The 23927-nt window shown below is 35.7% G+C and overlaps 1 protein-coding gene across 7 annotated transcripts in view; it reads left to right on the top strand.

The window, feature by feature from the left end:
- The window catches only part of SOX6 (SRY-box transcription factor 6), a 370323-nt gene that overhangs the window by 193942 nt on the left and 152454 nt on the right, over positions 1 to 23927 (top strand). For all 7 annotated transcript variants that reach the window (XM_054275398.1, XM_054275401.1, XM_054275399.1 and 4 more), the window contains exon 5: positions 4713 to 4802. In XM_054275398.1, the coding sequence (XP_054131373.1) occupies positions 4713 to 4802 (90 nt within the window). The remainder of the gene's footprint in view (positions 1 to 4712; positions 4803 to 23927) is intronic.

Raw genomic sequence — 23927 nt, 5'->3', positions numbered from 1 at the left:
ATGTTTTGAGGGAAGCTTATTATAAGAGAAATAACAAGGCACTGCACAGTAGAAAGAATAAGACAGTTCAGTTGATCACTGGTATAGGTGTTATAAATATGCCAGTCTGTACTATAGTGTTTTATTAAGTCTCAAAAAGTCAAAGCTGATTTGAAATAATAATGTCTGACAGTCAGTGCTTTGAAGTTTTGCTGCTGCACTCTCACATTTAGGTTTTCTTTTATGTATGACTTTACCATAAAAAAACAAAAACTCACACATGGCATGAACGTCTTTTTTTTTTTTTTTTAATCCGTATTTCAAAGAAAGTAATAGGAGGCTACTTTGGTGAATTAAAAGGGGGGAAAAAAATAAGCAACAACCCTCTAAAATCAATGAGGATAGGTGCAGGCCACTGCCAGGTCATACAGTATACATGTATGGCTGGGGTGAGGAACTTGTTGAAGAATGCAAAAGTGAAATTAAAAGGGAAAAAACCCAGAGCTGAAAAGGGGGGAGAATAAGGATGAGACAAGAGGCAAAAGCTAGCCCTGATTCAAACAAGATGACTTTCATTCAGTCAGAAGAACTTGAGAGCTTGGCTGTGATAGCTAACACGCTGGCTCTTCATCACCGGCCGTGCAACAAAGAGCTGGATTCCATCCATTCCATGACTGATTGATTACCCAACGGACAAATGTTAATTCTTTTCATCGATGCTTTGTCATTGTGAAGAGATCCTTTTCATCCAACACCTAGGGCTTTTTCCCCTCAGCTTTTTTTCCCTCCCCCGATTATATATATCTTTTAACATCCTCTTCTCATTCACCTTTGCAAAACTGTCATGTCTAACAAGATTCTCACAGTACTTTAAACTCCTTTAGTTTACAATTAAAATTGCTAACTAAGTATGTAACAAACCGTGATATTAAATAATACTCAAAGATTTAATTTAGTCATCATAATTATACTTAACCTGTTTGCTGTCCTTGAAGGAAATTTTTTTCCTAGTTCACAGGGGAAGAATATAAAGGAAGAGAAGCTGTGTGTTTTTTAATAGAATCAATTGCTCCAGCGCAACTTCACGAGTTTGATCTTACATGTGCCAGTAGAAAATATGCTACTGCGCAGCATAAGCCTGACTGTGGTTTATAAAGTCAGTGAGAAGAGCTAAAAATGTATAAATGCTAATTTCTTTCATTGCTTCTTTTATAATTGTCTTCAGCAAGAATACCCCTGAATTTTGAAAATGTCGGGATGCACAAGGCTTTGGAACGGTGCTGAAGCAGTGCAGGGAGAGTGATGCAGTGCAGATGTGAATTCGGGCTCCTTCCTTCACTGCTCAGTGCTGGATTCCAAGACGATGTTTTGTTTCTATAATGAATCAAATCAGAAAATGAATCAATATGGATGAAGACATTTTACTGATGTCAGAAGATATCTCTTTAGATTTTATATGTCTGTAAAAATTACTTTTCGGTACAGAAAGGAGAAAAATCCCTTTCTGATTCCAAATCTTTTCAAAATGTGTGTTTGTGAGCACGGAACACAGAACTTGAAGGGAGTCATGCCTTTCAAGTATTAGCCTTTATATTCAGTTTTGGGTCTAATGTGGAGAACCTCCAGAGGGCTTTAACCCCATATCATTATTTTAAAATTGAAAAATTATGCAGAATAAATATGGTAATTGAAAATTTACGGGATTTTCACAGCGCTACTTTTACAGTAGTGTAAAAAATTTTATTAAAAGGCTCATTGTGTAATCATTTCTGTAATCCTCTCAAGAGCAAAATACAGTAGCTATAAATTATGTGGTCAGATCCAGGACACAGAATTTGCATGAGATAGGGGTGTTAAAAGAACTCTTTCTTAAGGAATTTTAGTCATTTGTAGAGAAAAATTCTAACTAGCAATATGATTATATCAAAAAGGCACACAAATAGACCTGTTTTCCAATCTAGCTCTTTCCTAGTCTGTCTTTAGAAATACATTTTTTGTCCTTACATAATATAAGAACACTACAGATAAGCTTGGGTGTTCTTAGGAACAGTGAGAGAAAAAATAAAACAAGTAATTTTGAGGAAAGTGTTTTATAAATTTCAGTAATATGCTAGTTCTTTCTTTTTTTTTCCTTTTTCATTTAAATATTTTTTCTTTGTGTGAATTGAGGAAACGTCTTAGTTAAAAGCAGTAGAATACGTAACTTAGAGAAAACATAAAAATAAAATTCTAAAGCTTTTTTTTTTCAGGGATGAGGGGGTCTGAAATTTTGGCAGGGGAGAAACACAGAAACCTCTTTTTAACTAATCATGATATCACAAAAAAGGACAAATTATAATGTTCTATTGATAATTGATGGTTATTTCTTGATTCTCCTATTATCAGGCCAGAACTCATAAAAGTAATAAGTGCCTGTTATTGTTAAAAGTAAATTGTTGTTATATAACTAGTATTTTAACACTGCCTATTGCAACTTACAGCTCCTTAATTTTGTCTCTTTCATAGAAAGATATAATTAGTAAATAAATTAGCTTTTCTGCTGAAATATTACTTCAAAAATATTTATGAGCTGTGTTGTCTTTCCATGGAGGCTTGCATGGTGAAAATGTGTTGCAATTAAAACCTGATCTTTGATCTCTTGGTAGTTACAGTTTGGTTTGCTTTCAATCGGTTTTTGTTTTGTTTGGGGTTTTTTTTTGTTTGTTTATGTCAAATGAGTTATACTAATGAATTTTTAGGCTGAAATGACTTGTACCCTAACGTATGATTGGCCATATGACTATTTCCTTCCTTAGACTTCTCCCTAAATCTTTAACTCCTCCTTTTGTGACCTCTTTGAATGTCTCATCCCTCTGAGTATTTTTGGAATCGTCTGAAGAGGAACAAACTGTTACCCGTTGCAATGATATGATCTGTGTTGCCATTCTTAATTCTGGGCAATTTGCTTTTGCTTTCACATGTGTGAGTGCTTCTGCTGGGACTACTGAAATGAGAATTTCAGCTGTGATTTGACCTTAATCGGTCAGTAATTTAGTGGAAGACTGAATTCTGCTTTCTCATACAACTCACTGTTAATTCGTGACTGGAGTAGGACCGGTACAAAAACAATTAAAATTTGGAATATTATGAGCTACTTAGAAAGCATTGTGCAAATTGGCCCTCTCAAACAAGTGGCCCCTTGCTATGAGAGTTTCTAGGAAGAGAAGTTGTGTGTCTGTTCCCCAAGGAGCTCTGTGCTCAGCACTGCCCAGGGTGATGCGTGGTCTTACAAGGAAGGCCCTTTCCTACACTTTGTTTTTGGAAGAGAATTACAAGTAAGTTTTGATATTTTGCAAACTGGCCCTAAGGGTTTCCAAGGAGTTTAGCACAGACATTGTTGGTGAGTCTGCCTACAGGTGAAAGCAAGCACACAAAGTTTAATAGAGATTTTATTGTTACTAACTGTGAAGGACAAATGAGTGTTGATTTGTTTGTGACGTTTTCTTGATAATTGTTTAGAAATCTGAATTGTGCTTCTTAAAAGTCATAAAAACCCACATCACATCAACAGAATCATAGAATGGCCTGGGTTGGAAGGGACCTTAAAGATCAATTTATTTCAACCCTTTGCCATGGGCAGGGACACTTTCCACTACCCCAGGCTGCTCAGAGCTCCGTCCAACCTGGCCTTGGACACTGCCAGGGATGGGGCAGCCACAGCTGCTCTGGGCACCCTGTGCCAGTGCCTCACCACCCTCCCAGTAAACAATTTTCTCCTAATATCCAATCTAAACCTACTCTCTTTCAGTTTGAAGCCATTCCCCCGTGAGCTGTCACTATATTCTCTTGTAAATAGTCTCTCTCCATCTTTCCTGTAGGCTCCCTTCATAAGAATTTCTATCTTAAAAATCACCTTTTCTAGGTATCTGCAAGGTTATCTATAATTTAGACATCAGAGCCAATTAGTTTAATTTAGGGAATGAAAAAAAAACCTTTAGAATTTATTGGAGTCTGTTACGCTCAGTATAAAATTTTGTAGTGGGATTAGGGTCTGATCATAGGGAGCTTACTAGGGCCAATCTTTTACTTTCTCCAAAGTGTAATGACTTCAGTGACAGTTTTGCCTCCAGAAGGCCTCCCAGGCTGGGGCAAAACCTTGAAATGCATTCTGAAGTTGATATGATGAAATCCTATCTTCTAATCATTGCATGTTGTTTATAGCCTACTGAGAAAATTTCTGATACTGTGAACATCGAATGTGTAGAGTGCTTTCATGAATTCCATGGAGACATTATATGAATAACTTTTGCATTGACATGGGTATAAAAATGGGTTTCAGATGTCACTGTGTGCCAAATTTCCAAAAAAAGCTACTAAATCTTCATGTATAATTTCGAGTGTACAATCATTCTCAAATGAAAAAGACAGAATTCGTATATACATTGGCAATCTATGCATGTAAATTGGCAGTTAGCATGCATAAATCCTCAACGAAGTTTTTCTTTCAATTAGACCCTTGTTAAATCCATAGTAACTCCATTAACCCCAGGGGAATTACTTTGGATTTAAAATGCAGTTAAATAAGAACTCAGTGTGGCTGCAAGTTCTTTTCCTTTCTAAGCTATAGTTCGACTGGTACTGGCAGATGAAGGTGGTACTGGTACTTAAATTGAAGATGGCACCTGTTTTCCTGTAAGAATATGTTTCATAATTCTATTCTTTTTTTCCTTTTTTTTTTATTTTTTTTTAAATAGATTCATCCTGTATGGAAAAGCTACTTTCTAAAGACTGGAAGGAGAAGATGGAAAAATTAAACACAAGTGATCTCCTTGGAGAAATTAAAGGTATCTCACTAGATCAAATTTTAAATGTTTGCATATATTTTAAGAAAGGGATTGGGGATTTTTGGAAATTTCAAAAAAAATAATAGAAATAGCTGTCATGACTAGAGGGTGCCATTCTTTTCAGGCAACTCACCCTGGTTTTTAATGTTTATCTTAGAAATGACTGATGAGTGTGCAAAAAACATGGAGTATGTCACAATCCGTTATAGGCAGTATCAGGGATGTTCTCACAAAACACCAGATTAGTTACATTAGTTCACTGACATCAGCCATATATCTCTGAGCCGAGGAAGAGGAAGAAATGCAGAGTTACCAGTACTTGGTACTGCTTCTTCCCAGTTGCACAAACTGTTTGTAGAAATAATCTTCAGATTATAAAGGGTGGTAATTGTGCCATTGCTATTCCAAATCTTTGATTAAAAAAAAATAAATAAAAGGGTTTCTATTAATCCCCTTATGCAGAGAAAGAGCCAGTCTGGAGACAATTTGGGACTTACTGAAATCAGTGCAAAATTTGTTATATATGTAGGCAGTAATTTCCAGTATTCTCATTATTTCTTGAGCCAGCATCCTAGGAAAAGTGAAATTCTCTTGGCAGTTAAGTACTAGGTAGAAAACTTGAAGTGTTTTCCTCCACCCATCAATTCTTCCATGCATTTTCCTGGTGAGAAGAAATTCAGTGTTATTGATTAAGCAACTAATTTACCATGTGCTTTTTTTTGTGCTGTGAAAAGGGGTCATAAGGCATGTTTGTGGAGTACACAAAATACCTAAGATTTATTTCTCTTCATTTGTATAATTTTCTTAAACTGCAACTACAAAGGTGTGGAAACAAAGAGTCTTGTTCATCATATTAATAACTCTTTTCTTTAAAATTCTTTAATGTAAAAAAATATATATATTCTATTTGATGAAAATTGATGCTTAGGGATTTAAATTTCCACTGGGGAAATTCAGGATAGTTCAATTTTTTTTTTTATTATACAAGTAGATGAAAGATTGGCTCTTTTTAATAAGTAAGTTATAATTGGTTCCTTCAGGACCAAAAATCTGTTGGATTCTCCTGATTTTTCTGGTAGAATTATGACAATGCATATATGTTAGGCAGGTAAGAAATCCCATAGTAATATCAGTGACAGAAACATAGCATACAATTTTGCAGGAACGTGCTAAGATTGACTGCATCAAATCCCCAAAAAAATATGTCTTGAAATCACAATCTATTTAAAGCCATATTGTCTCTTAATAGTGTGGAAAACATTGAATGCTAGTTGAATTATTATTGTCTATTAATTGCAAAATATAGCTGCTTAGTCCTTAAATAGAAACTACTTGAATGCTATTAGCGAATCAAATTTAAAAGAGGTGGCATCTCTAACAATGCAGAATAATGTTCTTTATTCTTTTATATGGCACAAAATGCTTTCTAATGACATCTCATTTATTGAAAAAGAAAGGTTTGTTTTTCTGGATTTCTGTTGTTCCTCCTATTTTCTTAGCATATATGTTCACTGCAGAGTGAGTGGGTGGAGTTCTTGCCTCTCATCCTTTTCCCATCTCCCTACAAAGCACTCTCACTCAGATTTGGAAGAATTCCCAACTACCTTTTCCAGGGGAATAGCCTATTAGGTGTGTAAAAAAGGTCATCTGATTAGGCTCAGCAGATTTATGTGTTGCCAGTCCCTCAGTCAGTTTCCACAGCCCATTTCCTGAGTAACCTGTCCTTAAGTTGTCATAATATCTGCAATATTCATCCATGCTGCTCGTTGGCATCCAGCAAGATGCGAAGCTGAATCTTCGCTACTGCAGCTGCATTTAATTTTTTTAAAAATAGAACCAACATGGAAGACAGAAAATGGTTGCTGTTATGTTGTGGTTTACACTTCAAACCCCTTGACAAAGGCATTAGTATTGTTTTATAGAAGAAGAAAACTAGGTGCAGGGTTACATAGCTGGAGTAGGAGCAGGTCTGAAGTTGGAATTCTTTCCTTTGGGCTCCCAAACCCATGGCCTAACCACTGTCTCCAGGCTGGTTACCTCTGAGCCAGTAATACCACTATTAACCCAGTATTCTGCTATTAACTCCTATCAGCATTTGTGTACCTTCAACCAGCTCAGAAAGGAAAAAATATCCGCAAGCAAATAACAATCTAGCACAAGGCATCTTGAAAATCTGATTACATGAAGGAAACAAAGCAAAGTAGGGAAGCATACTTGAAAATAAGTCCTTTCATTGTTCAAGGTGGTAGAATCCACAATCCTGAAGTTCATTTTCATGGGGATGATTGAATTTCCAGCAAGGTAACTGGCAGGGTATTCTGGGATCTGAAAGAACTGCATTTGAAAATCTATTGTCTTTGGGAGGTCAAATAGATTTTTCCTCAATTTCCGTTAGATTCTAAATAATTTTATTGAATTGCTCTTGTGCAGAATTTCTGCTCATATTACTGACAGTCTGACTTAGAGACATGAAGTGATGCAGTAAAATAAATAAATGAGTTCATTAAAGAAAAAAAAAGTTGTGTATAAGAAAGGAAGGTGTGGTCCTGTGAGGAGCTGCTCTTTGCACTGACTGTTACTGGGAGTTGTTTATTTTAGAGAGAAGGCGTTGTTCTCACTAAGGATAACCTGAGCACATATTCTTCCTCTGTGTCTGCACAACCACAGCCCTCCCCCTTCAGTGAAAGACTAGCATCTTGGTTGTGGGAAGGCAGTTCACTAAGAATCAGTGCCAGAAAAAAGGATGAAAGCAGGAAAAAAAAAATGTACCACTGACACAAACTGTTTCTATTCATGTTTGGGAAGCACACAGACAAGAAGAAAAGATAATTGGCTGAGAGAAACAAATAAAAACGGTATTTTCTTGCTTTACCTTCTATATTTAGAACACAATAGTGTTAATCAAGATATAATTATAAACTATATCTATTAATTCAGACAATAGAGGCCAATACAAAAGTAACAAACAGTGAATAATTCTTTTTTTCTCGATGTGGGATTGTTCCTGTTCACAATTACTCTTGCATAGTGTGCCTCACTTGTAAAATTGCTTTTTCTGAGTTTCTTTATTAGGATTTCAGTTATTGATAATGGTCCAGATTCTTCCTTGAATTCCAGCCAAACAAGCCATTGACTTCAGGGAGGTTGCATGAAACTGAGGAGAATCTGGCAGAATGCTTTCTAGCCAAATTCCAGTGGTTAAATAAGTCTGCTTGTTCATTTGATATGTTTATAAATGAAACACATAGATCAAGTTTTCAAAGGTCTCTGAAGCAGTTGACCTAAGTTAAATGCCTTGCTCACCTGGAAAAAAAACAAACCCAGAGCTGTCTGTGCAAATCATTTGATTGTATGCTATTTGCCAGGGAGTGCATGCAAATAGATTTATTTAAGGTATACAAGCAATTTGTTAGGCTTACATCTGGCTTTTGCAGTATTTGGTTTCTTTTGTATAAAAATTAGGATCAGGAAATACTTTTCATTCTAATTGCTGTTATTACATATTTGAATAAACAAAGCGAGGCAGGGCTCCTTTCTTTATTTCCAGATATTTGGGTGCACAGAGCTCTGTCCTCACCCTCCCTCACTGCATGTATTTCTGTTGCTTGGTTATCTAGTTTTTCTTCAGCAGCCACAGCTAGGCAGAGTAGCATCATTTATCACTATACAGAGTCTGTTTTAAGTTTTCTGTTTCTGTTCCAAATATAAATCTCTGGAATAGCACGGTCTTGCATGCATCAGGCAGTTGTCCTACTGAAATAGCCCTCAATGGTCTTTCTCAGCATGCAGAGGCTTTGAAGATCAAATAAGAAAGGTCAGTCTTTAAGTAACTTAAGCAATGATGTTATCGTGGAAGGGTCAGAATTGGTCCAGCAGCCTCGGAGCAGAGTGACTCCTGGGTCAGCAGCTCCTGTGCTGCAGGTTAGTCCTGTGCCTGCCACTGGTGCTGTTTACAGCTGGAACTCTCTATATTTATAGGCATTGTGACTTGAATGTCACATGCTGTCTTTGTACAGTAGGCTCTATTTTGGGGAGGCGAGCGATTGATGCCCATGGCTTTATCCAACACAGAAGGCTGTTTCTATTATGCTTCCCGTGCTTGTCCCATCTCCTTTTATATTTGCTGCTTTAGTAATAAGAGTCTGAACCCCCTGTTCTGTGTGACATGTGAACATTTAATGGCCTCAAAATATTTGGGTAGGTGGGAGGCAGGATTCCTGCTTCCTTGGGAAAGTAGAATTTAGTGTAATGAAGCAACTGCACCCACTTGATAGTGCTCTAGTAAGATATCCACAAACAATTTTGGAAAGGATGTTTGTCCCTGGTATGGGAACAGGAGAGACACAAGGAGATTTTTTCTAGGAGCATTTTTTGTCTGTATTAATGACTGGAAGAGGACTGTAAAGCACAACTGTTTGAATCCAGTAATTTAACACTCTCCATTTCTGGAATAGTCTTGGAAAGAGTTGTGCATGAATGAATCCTTGAGAAAGTTGTGGTTTTTACAGTGAATTAATTTTTTAAAAAACATGCATGATTTACAAAACATTTTAAAATGTTATTTTTGCTTCTATTTAAAAAAAAAAATTGTCTTCACAGATAAGCTTTCAGGTGTTTCTTGCTGCGCTATATCAAATGTGAAGTCCATTTAGAGGAAAATAAATCTGTTTTCCTTTAGCCCTGATCAACACCATAGTCTGAATTTGTAGTAATTATTTTTCAGTATAATTGCTAAAAATTCTTTCTCATGAAGTTGAAGGGTATATAACAGTCTGCCTCATAAATATGTATAAATAAATATATATAAGCCTTATATCACAGAGGCACTCAGAGGTTTTTAATTATGTCACTTTGTATGGCTATAGACATTTCAAAGCTCTCCTTTGTGCTCTCTGTTATAAACATATTTTATTTCTTTTGAAGTCTGTGTGATATACATACTAGCAATTAAAAACCCAGCTCAGGCTTTGAGACACAAGGTCTTCTTAATTAAAACTCAAACAAAAGCTACAAGCAGAAGCCCCACTATATGATTAAGGTCTAAAGTGTTATGATACATTAGAATCATTGTTAACTGCTAGGATTTAAAAAATCAATACACAGGAAAAAGAACCAACTGGTTCCAATTAGTGAAACCAATGAAAACATTCAACAAAACAGCACAGCCCAGAACCCCAACACCCAAATCCTCAAGAAATTGCTCCTGATTAGGAATATACCACAGGCTGTAAAGGTTTCTCATAATGAATTTATTGCCATGATCCGATGAAGTGATACGTTCAGCTTTGTGTGGCAGCTCTCCAGATCAGAGCAGTGCTTTTGTTGTGCCATTACTCCAGTCAGCCACCAGCACTTTGTGTAACATGGTACAAGGGCTGTGCTTCCAGGTCTAACCTGACCTTCTAAATTAAGACATTTGAATGCCTGAATATTTCATAAGCACTTTCAACAGTTAATGTTTGCACGCCCTTTAGTCAAATTTGCTTGAAGAAGGTAATGAATTCCAAAAAGGAAAATATTTTGTTAAAATTACCAAGCCCCATCATATCTGTTTGTTGTGGTCAAGATACCAGCACAATTAAACTAATCACCAGTATGAAAGGCATTCAACTACATTTTCTTACATCTTCTTGACTTATTTTTTAATATTAAATAGATTTCTTCAGATTATGGATTTAAGCAGACATAGCCCCAGTTGTACAGACAGAGGATAGTTCTGTGGAAGAGATTGGACTGCTCACTGCACATAGTGCTAGTGTTTAAATTATGTCCATATAAGTCTTGGCAGGATTGAAGCTGTGTTTATCACATTAAAAAAAAAAAAGCCAAACATTTTTGTTGCTCTAGTCTTTTGGTGAGAGGGTTGTATTTCAGTGCCACCTCTCACAATCATGCCTACTTCTAATGTTGAAAGTTAATGACTATTACCATTTCTACTTCTTAAAACTCCAGAACTATAAATTACACTGTAATCAACCTTTCACATAAATCAAGTTTTCCATATTGTTGAATATATTTTATAAAAAGCATCAAGCAGGATGCATGGCCTTTAGTTCCAGGCACAAAATGATTTTTTTACTTACCACAATCACAGAAATCTATATGTTTTTTACCTTATCAGTGTATATTTCTAAGCTTAACTATTCAGAGGTCAGTGTATGAACTCTGCACTATACTGAAATAAATATGACAGCCCACTTATATTCTGAGTTTTGTGAAATGTGTCCCAAATAATGTAGTAAGAAATAGTATCAACAGTTCATGGGAAAAAGCAACAAGATGGATAATGATGCTAATAATAAGGAACTGAAACAGCAAGACATTTCTTTTGCACATTACAACAGACTGCCTTCTGGAATGTGATCCATTCTTTATTTTTACAATTAGTGACAAGAAAATGTACAGTATTAAAAGCCATCTAAATTTTTTTAGCAGAAATTAGGTTGCCTATAAACTAAAATTACAGGTCAGTTTTCTCCACTTTTTCCACAAAAAAATTGCCAATTTCCTCTGCTGGGAGGTTGTTTTGGTGGTGTGTGTGTATAAATATAAATATAAATATAAATCTATATATATATATATATATATTTTCAGTATATCAGTCATGGCTTTCTGTAATAAATACAGAACCTTTAAATGTAGTAGAAAGGCTTCTGTGTTGAAGAATATATCACTACTTGGACCTTAGTCCCTTCTCCTCTTAAAGTGGCTGTCCCTGGCAAATTCTTTTGACTCTGGTCTTAGCTTAGTTGCCAATAAAGTTTCTTACCTTTAGCAAAATAAAACTCCTACTGAAGACAAATGCACAACCTCTTATGGAAAAGTAAGTGTATATGCAGGAGTCTGCATGGCTGAAACAAAAATGGAAGCTCCATTTCTTATATTTCATCATGCTTCAGTGCTTTTGACTTTTCGTTGCTTATTGTTACAAAGTCAAATTCAAACCAATTGATGAATGTCAGCATTTATCTAGAAAAATACATATAGGCACAATATGTAAAGGACTAAAATTTTCTGGTCAATTTGGATGTTGTGGAAACCTCCAGATGTACTTTCATCAGTCTTTTGTGATTGGTGTTTCATGTTCAGGGAACTTTCAGTGCCATTTAAAGAACACAATGTCCTGCAGCATTCTGTCCCTGGACACTGTTCAGCCTGTGGAAGGGTGTAAGGAAAGGGCAAACATACACTAATATTTCCTCAGCATACTCTTTCAATTTCCCACAAAATATGATTAATGGGTTGCTTGATTCAGAGGTGGTAATTCAGGTTTAATGACCCTTGATAGAATTATCATCTATGAACATGTCCAACCACTTTTGAACCCTTTAACAGAGAGCTGCAGTCTGTGGGGATCAGCTCAGCAGTTAGCAATATGGTGTGTATTTGCACCCAGTACCTTGCAGGTGTCCCTAGATCTTAGAATGGACATTCTCAGAATGAACTGTTCTCTGCTCATCTCCTTTTTTACACTACACTCTGTCACTTTTCCAGCTTGAAAAGTAAAAATACATTTATTTATTCCTTATATGAAAGCTGTTTCTGCACTCTTCCTCAGCCTTCTTTTCTGCAGTGAATTTGGAAAGAGACCCCATGCATGAAATATAACTTTCTGAGCAATATCAAACTTTGGCCCTGAATAATGAGAACCTTTGTGGCATTCCTTTTCACTTTCAGTTTTAAACTTCATTTCTGAACAGAAAGTTGTGTCTTGAAGGGGCATCTTGATGTGTTGCTCTTGTGTGGTAATGAGGATGTCCTGATGATACCAGAGATATCAGGTTCTTTTTTTATTTTCTTGAGAGATACATAAAAATACCCTAATGGGAACTTAACAAATTGAGGCAAGTCAGAAATGTCATCTGTAAGACTCAAGGCACATAGCATTAGTATTGAGGAAAAATGAAGCAGGAGCACATTTAGTAACTGCCCTGCAACTGATAATAGCAAGAACATAATGTGCAACCCGACACAGCCACTGCCTCAAAAGCCAAAGCTCAATGAGGAATAGTAGAAGAAATACAAGAAGGGTTGTCCTTGTCCCCTCTAAACAAGTTGACCTTTCAGAGGAGGTTAATTATCAGTGTTTTTTTCAAGATATCTTGATTTGTTTAACTGTGTCACCTCACTTAGGATCTGACCAATGACATCTGACAGTTTTCTGCCAAAGGGCAAATCTAGCCAAAATGGGCTCATTTTCCTTGTTTTCACCTCCTTCTGCCAACATTAAAGTGATTTCAGGCTAATCATGATCCCCTTGCTCCAGTCAGGTCATTCACAATGCTGTCCCCTTACTTGGTGAGTGAATTGATATCAATTCACTATGTCCCTTTTGTTCCTCCCTCAAATATTTATGGTGGATTAAAGTAAATAATTTATCTATTTTCCATCCCAATGAATTTTGTTTTGGTTTTGTTTTGGCACAATTTGCCCATAGAGAAAACTTTCAAAACCACGATAAAGATGAAGTCCCATCAATCAATTAATACCAATATATGAATTTTAAACAAAATAGAAAGATGTATTGAAATAATTTCCATAGAAATTTGTCTGAACTGAGGAAACACAAATCTAGGAAGGATGTAGCCTGCCCTGATCCTATGAATTCATTGTAGGTATTACTCTCTGTGATGATAATATTAATGGATTTATAGCCAGGCAGCTTGATGAAAACTGGATCTTTGTCATTAGCTCTCACAGTGAAACCATGTTATTATGAACATACCTTTCTTACCCTTTTTTCTTTAAATTGCTGTTAGTTTAACACACATATCCTAATATTTACCTTAGTCTGTATTGATATATTTTAACAAAGTTTCTTTCTAGACATATTGTCATAAATGTTCTTGAAGAGTTATCTAAGATTAAGCTGAGACCTTTAAGCTGCTTAAAATTTGTTGCCCCATAGATAGCAGTAATGAGAGGCTAACACACTCATGTTGGGAGTGAATCTTCATGTCTATTAAGATTTGTTTGAACAGGTTTCCATCACAACAGGTGCACAATTACTTTATGAGTAAAATATTATCAGCTTTCCAAATTAGCCGGGGCAAAATGCAAGTTGTCTGATTAAATAATCAAACTCAATACTTAAAATGCACTTGATTTCCACAGGAATTTTAAGATGCTAAGTCCCAGTCTATCAGTGAAACTGTGATTGTTTGCAGCATGCAAGTAGCAGCTTGTAGAGTATCCTGTTTGGTATGTTTTACATAATTCACCCTACATTATACAACACAAAACCACTAAAAAAGCGTATAATAACGGGTTTTACTTCTACTAAAACAATTTTAATCTTCCAATGAAGGTATTATACTGTGCATTAAAATCAGAAAAAAAAAGGTGGGCCTCTAATGGAAAATAGTTTGAAAGTGTTCTGCATTCAATTAGGAGGCACATTGGTTTGGAAATACAAAACCCAATGTTCTTTTAAAATAATTTAGTTTATGAAGAGGGAGGAACTAGAGAAAAATCCTGTGAGTCTGAAGAGCAGCTTGCAGTGTGGAGCTCACATGTGTCACCCGTTACTGAGTAGCTCAGTAAGCACAGTAACTCAGAGACCCAATAAATGAGTAAAGTCTGAAACAGTAGGTTCACCACGAAGGGGAAACTCAGCAGTGCAGCTATCAGGCACAGATTATACACAGGTAACTGTTTGTTTTCATATCTGAGTCTAGTTGTCAATCAAGGAATGCCGTGAATCAGGAGATGGGATCTCAAATACAAAACCACAAAGTCAGAGACAGCATCTGGAGGAGCTCCAAGCCACAAAAATTAGGGAAGAAACACAGAGGGAACAAAAACTGTAAATGCTTGCATGGATTCTGCCTCTATATACATTGAATTTAAATAATTGTGTTGATACATCAGTAATAATAATTGCTGATAAAAATTATAGTCCTTATTTTGGGCAGCAATATGTTTTACTAAATGTGAAATTAAAGGCAATTTGTATTAATTAGGGATAATATGAAAGTATGTAAGCGGTTGACATTTCCGACATTTTTAAACACACTACTATGTGTGAAGACAGATCTTTTGCATTTGTTTTGGCTTGGAAATACTGTGGATTGATATATGCCCCCAAAGTATTCTGTTGACATAAGATCCCAGTTCTAACCCCTGAGATCAGAAAATTATTTATAGTTCACTGTAGTTTGAAATTTAATTATGGGATTTGATCTTTGATGTGACTGTTTAGTAGACAACTGTAGTTCTCCCTGAAAGCTGGAATACACCCTTAGTACAGATACTAAACCAAGATCTTCTAATTGCAGGTGGCACACTCAGATTTCAAGATTTAAGAAGTTGCTGTAGTGTGTACAGATATTTTATGTAGGCTTACACAAATAACTTGTTCTAAATGTGGGGAAATTTACAGGCATCAAATCTCAGTTGGTACCCTCAAAAGAACAGATTTGTTAAGGAAGGTCAAGAAAATGAAATGGGCATAGCTGTTTTGTGGTTTAGTTTTTCCAGATTCCTTAGGAATTGTAGAGTGCCCATTGGGTTCTAATTGAGTTTTACCTTCAACCCCTGCTGCTGGTGCCCGGACACATGTGCTGGGATTCTGCAAGAGTCACAGGATGACTGTGGATATTTTTTTTAAGGCCGTAGAAAATAGAGGTTTTCTACTTCAGGATGTATTTAATTGACCCTCCTATCTGGTTTTTTTTTTTTGGTGGTTTTTGTTGTTGTTGCTTTCTTCGCCTCCCAGGGGTTATACAGTGTAATTTTGTGCCTCTCAGACTTCAGCCAAAGACAGGGTGCCCACTTCTGAAGGATAAAGGTTTTCCTAAAAAGAAATACTTAATCCTATCAGGTTAAGTCTGCCACTTTTCAAGATAGCAGTGAAAGACAAAGACACTTTGATAGACAAAGACACTTTGTGTCTCTGCATACTCTCAGAAAACATATCCCACCATCAGATAGATATCAACACTTGGTGCTAAAAGTGGCACACAGTGAAAATTCTTCCTCTGCTGACCTGGAAAAACCATAGTCAGCCTCTCCCCATAGCTAAAGTTCAGTTCACTTAATAGCTAGGTGAGGTTCTTCTCCCACTTTGCCTCTTCCTGTCCTCTTCCTTGTGTGTTGTACTCAAAACCACTGAGAAAAACTCTTTTCTGAACCATAGTTGCAGCTACTGAAAAGTGCTCTGGTGATCAGCAGCAAATAACCCATGACAGAATATAGTTGTTAATTGCTCATTAGCTGAATCTGACATAAAAATTTCACATTATGATGTCTATGTCTGTTTAAACTATTCAAATACATTGAACACCTAGAAACTGATATAAAGTTCAAGTATGGAAATGAGGGAAAACTGAAGATTGATGTATTGCAAATGAATGGGTTTTAGCTAGTTTTAATGAGACAGTCTTCCCAAAAGACAAAATCATTCAATTCAAGAATTCAAGATATATGGTATTTGTTTAATGTTCTTGATTGACAGCTAGAAGATAGGAAATGGTTAAAAGATACTGTGAGAATTAGAAGGTTAGTTGGTAAACTAGGCAATGCTTTTGCCATCTATACCTATTCAGGCTTTTAGAGACTTAGTAGTGCTATTTTTTGTCAGTATTAGCTGTGTCATAGCAGGTGTAGAGTTGTCAAGTTGCTTAAGCAACTGAGGGTTACTCCTTCCTAAACTAAATTAATAACTAAAGAAATAATGAGTTCTTGACTTTTTTTTTTTTTGGCATAGAGAAAGAAATGTGAGAGAGTGTAGCCTTATAAATGCATTTTAATGTATTCTCTTGTATTCATTCATCCTCTTATACAGGCTGGTTTTCTTATGCAGAATTCAGTCTATATATGTTGAGTCCATGATAGAGCTGAAGCTGCAGGCTTTCCTTTACTGCAGGCTGCAGATATCCCCTAAATGCAGGACATTTAAGGTACTCTAGAGCAGAAAAACCTTATCTTTGCTATGGCATATTGAGCTAATGCTCCAAGGAGGAAATTGAAAATTTGTAAGTGAATGCACACCACTTGGAAGTTACCAAAGTGATATTGAGTTCTAGAAAGTGATATCTAAAGTCCTCCAGCAGTCCTTCAAAAATACTTCTATTTATATTTCTATTTATTTTAATAGCCTGAAACAGCAAAATATATCAATAGTTATACTTTAGAAGTTACTGTAAGGATGTGGTTGAAAAGTATTTTGTGCTAAGTTTAATACCTGTGTGAAACTCAAGGTGAGTAACTTTAGGTTTTGACCAAAACCTGTCAACCCTAAGCCCAAGGTGTACAGAGCATCACAGAGATCCAGGTTCTCATGTCCACTAGTTGGTGTTGCATAACAGAAAAGTGAATAAAACTACTTCTGTCTTAAGGAAAGACAGCTGGCCAACCCATAGGTGTGAATTTCCATAGGGAGAAAGCAAATCTTAATAAAAAAATCATCCAGTACTGTATTTGAAGGGCTAAAGTTGTTACAAAAGAACTCAGATAAAAAAATAAAAAGGAGATCTTTGGCATAAAGGGGAAAAAACTCAGGAAAATACCCATTTGATTTCAGGAGTAATCATAAATGCAGACACAGGAATGAGGAAGAACAGGGGAAAATTAGACTTTTGCACTAATACTATCTCTACCTCTGGCTAATTTCCAGGGATTTCTAGATCCTGGTGGTGTTTGTGTATTTTGAATCAGTCAAATAGATTTCTCTTCCCTCTTCCAAATACCTGTCCACTCTGCCCTTGAACCCAAATAATGCTTTGAGCCAGCAGCAGCATTTAGATTCCATGGCTGTAGTGTCAGCTGGGGGAAGAACACATCAGGATCAAGTTAATTGAAAACTTTAAGGGTAATATTATGTGATTCACACACATTTATCTCATTTTTCAAAATAGTTTAAGATGTCACCTGAGTCAATGGGTCTTAAATGCTTCAAATATTTTTGAAAACATGACCACAGGGATATTTGCAGTAGTGAGAGGCCTAATCTCTTTAACAACCTGGCCCAGAGAGACCTAAATCTGACAAAAACCTTGGAAATTTACCTGAGATCCTTGCAGGTGCAAAGAGATTGAAATTCTGATTTAAAATTTTGATTTAAAATTTATTTAAAATTCATAGAAAGGAAATAGCAACAAAATACATTGCTTAACTGCAAAATTATTTTGCCATCACAATTAGCCTTCATTTAAGTTGACATTATTTCAGCATCACAGTTACACTGAAGTAACTTCTGAGAAACATCTCAGAAACATTGCATTGAGGTGCAACAGGTGTGTTCTTCCAGAAAAAAAAATTTTTTTTAAAAAATTGGGATGTTTCAAAAGAAAATGATTAATGTTCAAAACCAGTTGAGAGTAATCTCAATTGGTTTTGAAAATCTGTTTTCCCTGCTTCTGCTGCTTTGAGTTTTTGTTTGTCTTGTTAGGAAGAAAAATAATGCTGCAATTGTGGTTGCTCTAGAAATAAAATAATGAAAATGCAACCTGGACAGTACTAAGCTGTGTTAAGGAGAGAGAAACAATTAGAAGATCCAGATTTCTTTAATAAATCTTGGGTCTATTTATAATATATTGAATTAGAATGCTGTTATAGTGGAATTCAAAACCTCTTGGTATGTTTCCTATGTATTCCCCCTGCTTCAAGACTTATTATGAATCATTGTAACACTGTGCTTAAAGTTTTGCTAAATCCATGCCTTTGAATACTGGATTATATTAAGACTTTTGAGCAGGCAGTGTTTATGTTTTCTTTCTGGGTTATCCTGTTTCAGTGGTAGAATACCTCTGAAAGCACAAAAAACCCCCATGATACCATTCTGGGCTGGGACTGTGAAGAACTTAATTACCAAAGACTCTGTAGGAAAGGGCTGTGTTAAATGTTTTGCTTTGTGATCAGCTAGGTATACAAATAAATTGAATTAAGGAAAGTTCTGACTGCACTTTTAGTCACTTCTGAGAATCCTCTGGCTAAACACACTCCTGCTTGTGGTTAGAGTGTAATTATTCCAGAGAACTCCTGGAATATGAGTGGAACTGCAGATGCAGGCCACCCCCTTTGTACTCTGGTTAATGTGATTTAGAAGGTTTTTCTCTAGTTAGAAATCTTGTCTGAAAATTTTGTAGTGTATTTACAGGAGCACAACAAGCTGGTCATAGAATTCCAATTTGCTCTGGATTGCATTATTTTAATTATTTATTTATAAAATAAACCCTCAGGGAACAAGAGCATAGTTTACTTGTTTGGTTTTTGTTTCTTGTGCCCATTCAGCGATGTTGTGGTTATTTCAAAAGGCATATGATAATTCTTATTTGTAGAATTAATATGCTCTGCTGAATTTTTCTTACAGATTGTTAGGTTGTGTGCAGCAGATAAGTAGCACTTTCAATTTATAACTCTTTGATTATGAACTAAATTTTAAATAATATTCAGATTTACAAGCCTAAAGCTGCCACCTAATGCCATTATTAATGAACATATCAATGGACTTCTTTCAAAGCCCACTGAAATGAGTGTAAATCCTTTAACTCACTTCTCTGGGCACATTCTAAATGTATAAAATTTTGTTGCTTTTCCATACATATCAAAGGCTTTTGACTAAATTGTCTCTCCTTAGATGAGGTAGGAAGTTTCTTCTTTACAGCTTCTGTGATAGACAGGCTATGCTAATGTCCTTGTTTTGCAATAAACTTTGCTTCTTCATTACTTATCACCAGAGGCAATAAAAATCTTCAGAGGCAAATATAAGTTTTTCATTGATATACTTGTTTGTATTTGTAAGACATGAAAGATGAACATGTAATTAAGATCAAAATTAAAATTTATATTTAAAGTATATAAATCTTGCAGTACTAATACTCCTCATATTTATATTTAGACATTTCTGAGTCGTGTAGCTAATAATTACTAACTAAGAACTCGTGGAAGTAACTTATTTAACAAGATATAAAAAGTAACTGCAAGACATCAGAAGTCAGAGTACATTTCACAGGGGCACATCTCCTCTCCTGTGTATATTGTGCATTCTGGATGCAGCAGAAGAAATGCATTTGGGTTACAATTTTTGCTACAGGAAAAGAGGCAAGGTTCCTGGAGTGTTCTGAGGTGTTATCCTCAGTGTTACCAGTATGGGAAATGAGCTTAAATAATCGAATCCTAACATGTAAATCAATTAGCTTTTTAACAGAAAAGCTGCAGTGGCACCTATGGAAAAGATTTCTACCCTTCTTGCACCCACAGAGAAGAGAGCTAATTGCTGTCCTTGTTCTCCTGGCCCTTCCTGGCACACAGCTGGGTCAGCTCCCCTGCACTGTGCTCCTCAAAACTCGATTAGCCCCCAGGAAGACACAGTCAGGAGATGTGCGTTGGTTTGGGGTTTTTTTCCACTTGATTTTCTTGTGTCCATCTGCAGAATTACACATAAAAGCTGCATGAATTTCAACTGCTCCTTTCTCTGCTCCTTTTTCTTCATCCATCACCCTATGGATGTTCCTGTGGACATTAAAGTGTAAAGTGTTCCTCTCTCTTTAAAGAGAAGAATCACATTATTTCTGCAAATACTGTGGCAAAGAGCAGGAAAGAAAAATTAAGCCCTCCTTTTCTGTAGCTTGCTCTTAAAAATTGAAAACTTTATTGAAACATATAATTATTTTTTTTTTACCTTTCATTATTAATCCATAGTTTAGACAATGGAGAAGACTGAAAAAAAAAAAAACCCCAAACAAAAGCTTCTTTTACATTGTGAACCTTTTTTAATGGAAGTCAAATGACCAGCTACAGAAATCACAAGTAACTCTAGCTCCTGTTAGATAAGGAAATTAATGTCATCTAATTCATATGAACTGTGCTCATCAAATGAGACATTAAGAGAACTTCCTCTAAACTCAGCTTCCTTCCAGCCACTTTTATGCATGTACATATACAATTCTCTTTCCAGAATAAGATTAGACAGCACAGATATTCACTTTATCCTTGTGATTGAAGATACAAGTTTTAATTGGAGAGCTATTCCTTCTAAATAAGTGGTTTTCTGCACTTGCATGGGAAGAAATACTAGTTTTAAAAGAATGAAAAATTGTATAGATTTTGAAATTCTATCATGTTTACAAAATGAAAAAAACTAAGATTAATAGCACTGAGAAATCACTTGTTAACGTTTAAATTGAATATGGGAAAAAATTGCTTTTATGCAGCTGTGTGTTGTTAGTAAAGAACAATCAATGAAATGGAGCAATTTCAAAATCAGTCCTGAATTCTCCATCTAAATTTCTTTCTTCAGCAAACTCCCAATCTTTTCATGTTACTTGATAAGATCCTACTTACTCCAGACTGTTATCAATTGTGACTTTCAGCACTGTAATTCCAAAGAATACACTACCTATGATTGTATATAAGCAAAAGAAAATCAAGAAAATCTCATTTCACATCTAAAAGAGGATGTTACAAAAATTATCTTACCACACATTTTATTGCAGTGTTTTATATGAATATTAGAGATGGGTTAGCAGTCATAGTCAATCCTCCCCATCAAGGCACAGCTGCAAATATTAGGAAAATTTTTATTTTCTTCTTTTCTGGAAAGGAAATGTAGGGATTTTCTATTGAATTCAAACATCTAAAAAATTGCTTAATTTAATTAGGATACAGTGAGACTACTAGTGCAGCAGAACTTCATTCAGCAAATGTTAGGAATCAGAAGAGAAAAATAAAAATGGAAAAAAGTATCCACAAAACAAAATAATCTTTAGGAAAAAATGCTGTTGTATTGGAATTCCTTGGAAAAGCTCTTGTAAAAGGTTGGGCACTATTTCTCTGTGCAAGCACTTTATTCTCAGTTTTGCATCTGTAGCTTCACATTAAACTATAAACAGCTCACGAAGAGAGTTTAATAAGAAAGTGCATTTAAAATGTCTAATACTGAGTACACAGTTTTTTATGCCAAATGATTCTGTCTGGAAAAAGCAGTCTCAGACCTAAACCTGGGATATGCCTGATACAGTGAGTTTTCTAGAAACTGAGGTGAAGTTTGTTTGACTTCTGTTTGATGAATCTGCTATTTTTCCTTCTATAATTACAAAATTTAGGCAAAACTAATGAAAGTATCCCTGTGTTCTGGGTCAGGTTCAGAGATAAAATAACAGGGAAGGTGAACAACTGGCTTCACTCAGTGTTTGTGGGGACATCGGGATCAGCTCTCATGCCACTGTAAAACACAGGGAGTTTCTGCTGAAGGTTTTGATCTACATGTATGTGTAGATAATCTACAAGAGAGAATTAGACCTGCTGAATTCATAATTCCAGTGTAATGAAGAAAAAAACAACCATAATATTTACTATGGGACTTGATTTTCCCGATATTTAATAGTTGTGTCCCATTATCAGAAGGAAAAGCTTCAGATATCTCCATTTCTCTGTGAGACTTCCCCTGTTTTGCTACGTGACAACTTAAATCCTTGTAGGACTATTGGGTTGAAGTTAATTTTATAGCTCTTGCAAACGAGAAAACTAAAGGATTTAACTTTTAAACCATGTTTATGACTCTGGTCTTCTGGAGGAAGACATTTTGATCTGCTAGTTTTGCTTATGCTTAATGTATGTTCTGATATGGAAAAAACAAAACCAATCTTGTGCTTTTTTCACTTACCCAATTAATGTCCCCAAGAAAAGCTGGTAAATACCATCCACGAGGGATGTTTGCACAGAGATGGTTCTGATGCTGGAAGTTTATTCCTACTATGACATTTGAGAATTTCTGCTATTCTTATTAGCACAGCTCCTGATATCTCAGTGTGGATTCTTCTACAGAGGAGGAACCAGTGTATAAGTAAATGATGGTTAGATTTTTTTCGGTTTTTTTAATCTTTTTTTTTTTCTAATATACTACTTCTGTCTGTGGCCCACAAGTATAGTTTTTAATCTTTGCTGTTGTTATCCTCAGCATAACCTCCTCCTCCCTTTGTCCCTCTATGATCTAGGGAAGTAATGTCATCTGTATTTAAATGGGAAAATGTGAAACTGAAGGATCAGGGTATTTTTTCAGCCAGCTCTGAAGTCCTAAATGAGTGCCTTAAATGGATAGGTCATCTTTATTTTCTTTTTTTTTTTTTTTTTTTCCTACTTTGAAAGCATTGGAATCAAGTATTATTATCACTAATAATATTAATCATGTGAACTTTACTCTCTACCCAACACCACCATGTGAATTTTATTTTGATGTGCTATGCCCTGGGTTACAGTCTACTCAGTTAAAATGGCTCATTTTTTCTCTTTATCTCATACTTTAGTATTTGTATCACAGATTAATCACAGCCTGTGGCCTCTGCAATATCCTTATATTCTAACTCAACAGGAACAGGTTTGCAATGAGTTTTTAGTTGAAATGTATAATATAAATTTCTCTGTTTATATCCAGCAATATAAATTTTTTCCTATACAGACTCTGAACAGTACATATTGAGTATATATGAAGCTTTTCTAAACCTACTGAAAGCACTAAACCATTTACAACCAAATCTCTACTTGCTGCTGAAAAACCCTAAAAATAATATATTCAAAAACTCATTATCTTCCCTCCATGTGCACACATATGAATTAACACTTAGTGTGTACTTTTAATATCATTCAGAGTATAAATTTACAATTTCTTCTGGATTTGAGAGAAATTCTAAGAAATGAGCCAAAGTGGGTTTTATTTATATTTTTAATTTATTTTTTAAAATAGAAGACAATAGCAAAATAAAATTGTATCTGTGAGATAGTAACAAAATCTCTAAACTTATTTAAAGTCCTCTAAGGCTTATGTCAGAGAGAGTTGTCCTTTTCATGTGTGTGAAAGGAAGTAAGGAGTCCGAGAGACTTGTTGGAATTCTGCTTTTTGCTGGGCACTGGTCTGGAGGAGGGGGAGGTCGAAGCTCTGGCTAACATCACATTCTTCCCTGCATTCCTGACGTGGATTACATTTTAGGACTCAACTGCGGATTCACCACACTGCTAAAAATGGTGCAAAGTTTCATTGTGCTGATCCATGAGCTGAGCAGGAACTTGGTCCAGAGCTTTGCCTGGCACCCTGCTTTGACAGCTATTGGGGCTGTTGGAGAGAAACCTGGGCGCAGTTTCTGTTGGTCCAGTCACTGCACTATTTTTATTTTGAGTGTATTGGTTTAC

Source organism: Melozone crissalis, unplaced genomic scaffold, assembly GCF_028551555.1.
Source record: "Melozone crissalis strain CALT ecotype California unplaced genomic scaffold, PUWL_Pcris_2 ptg000018l_1, whole genome shotgun sequence".
Taxonomy (NCBI): domain Eukaryota; kingdom Metazoa; phylum Chordata; class Aves; order Passeriformes; family Passerellidae; genus Melozone; species Melozone crissalis.
This window is presented reverse-complemented; position numbering and strand designations above follow the sequence as displayed.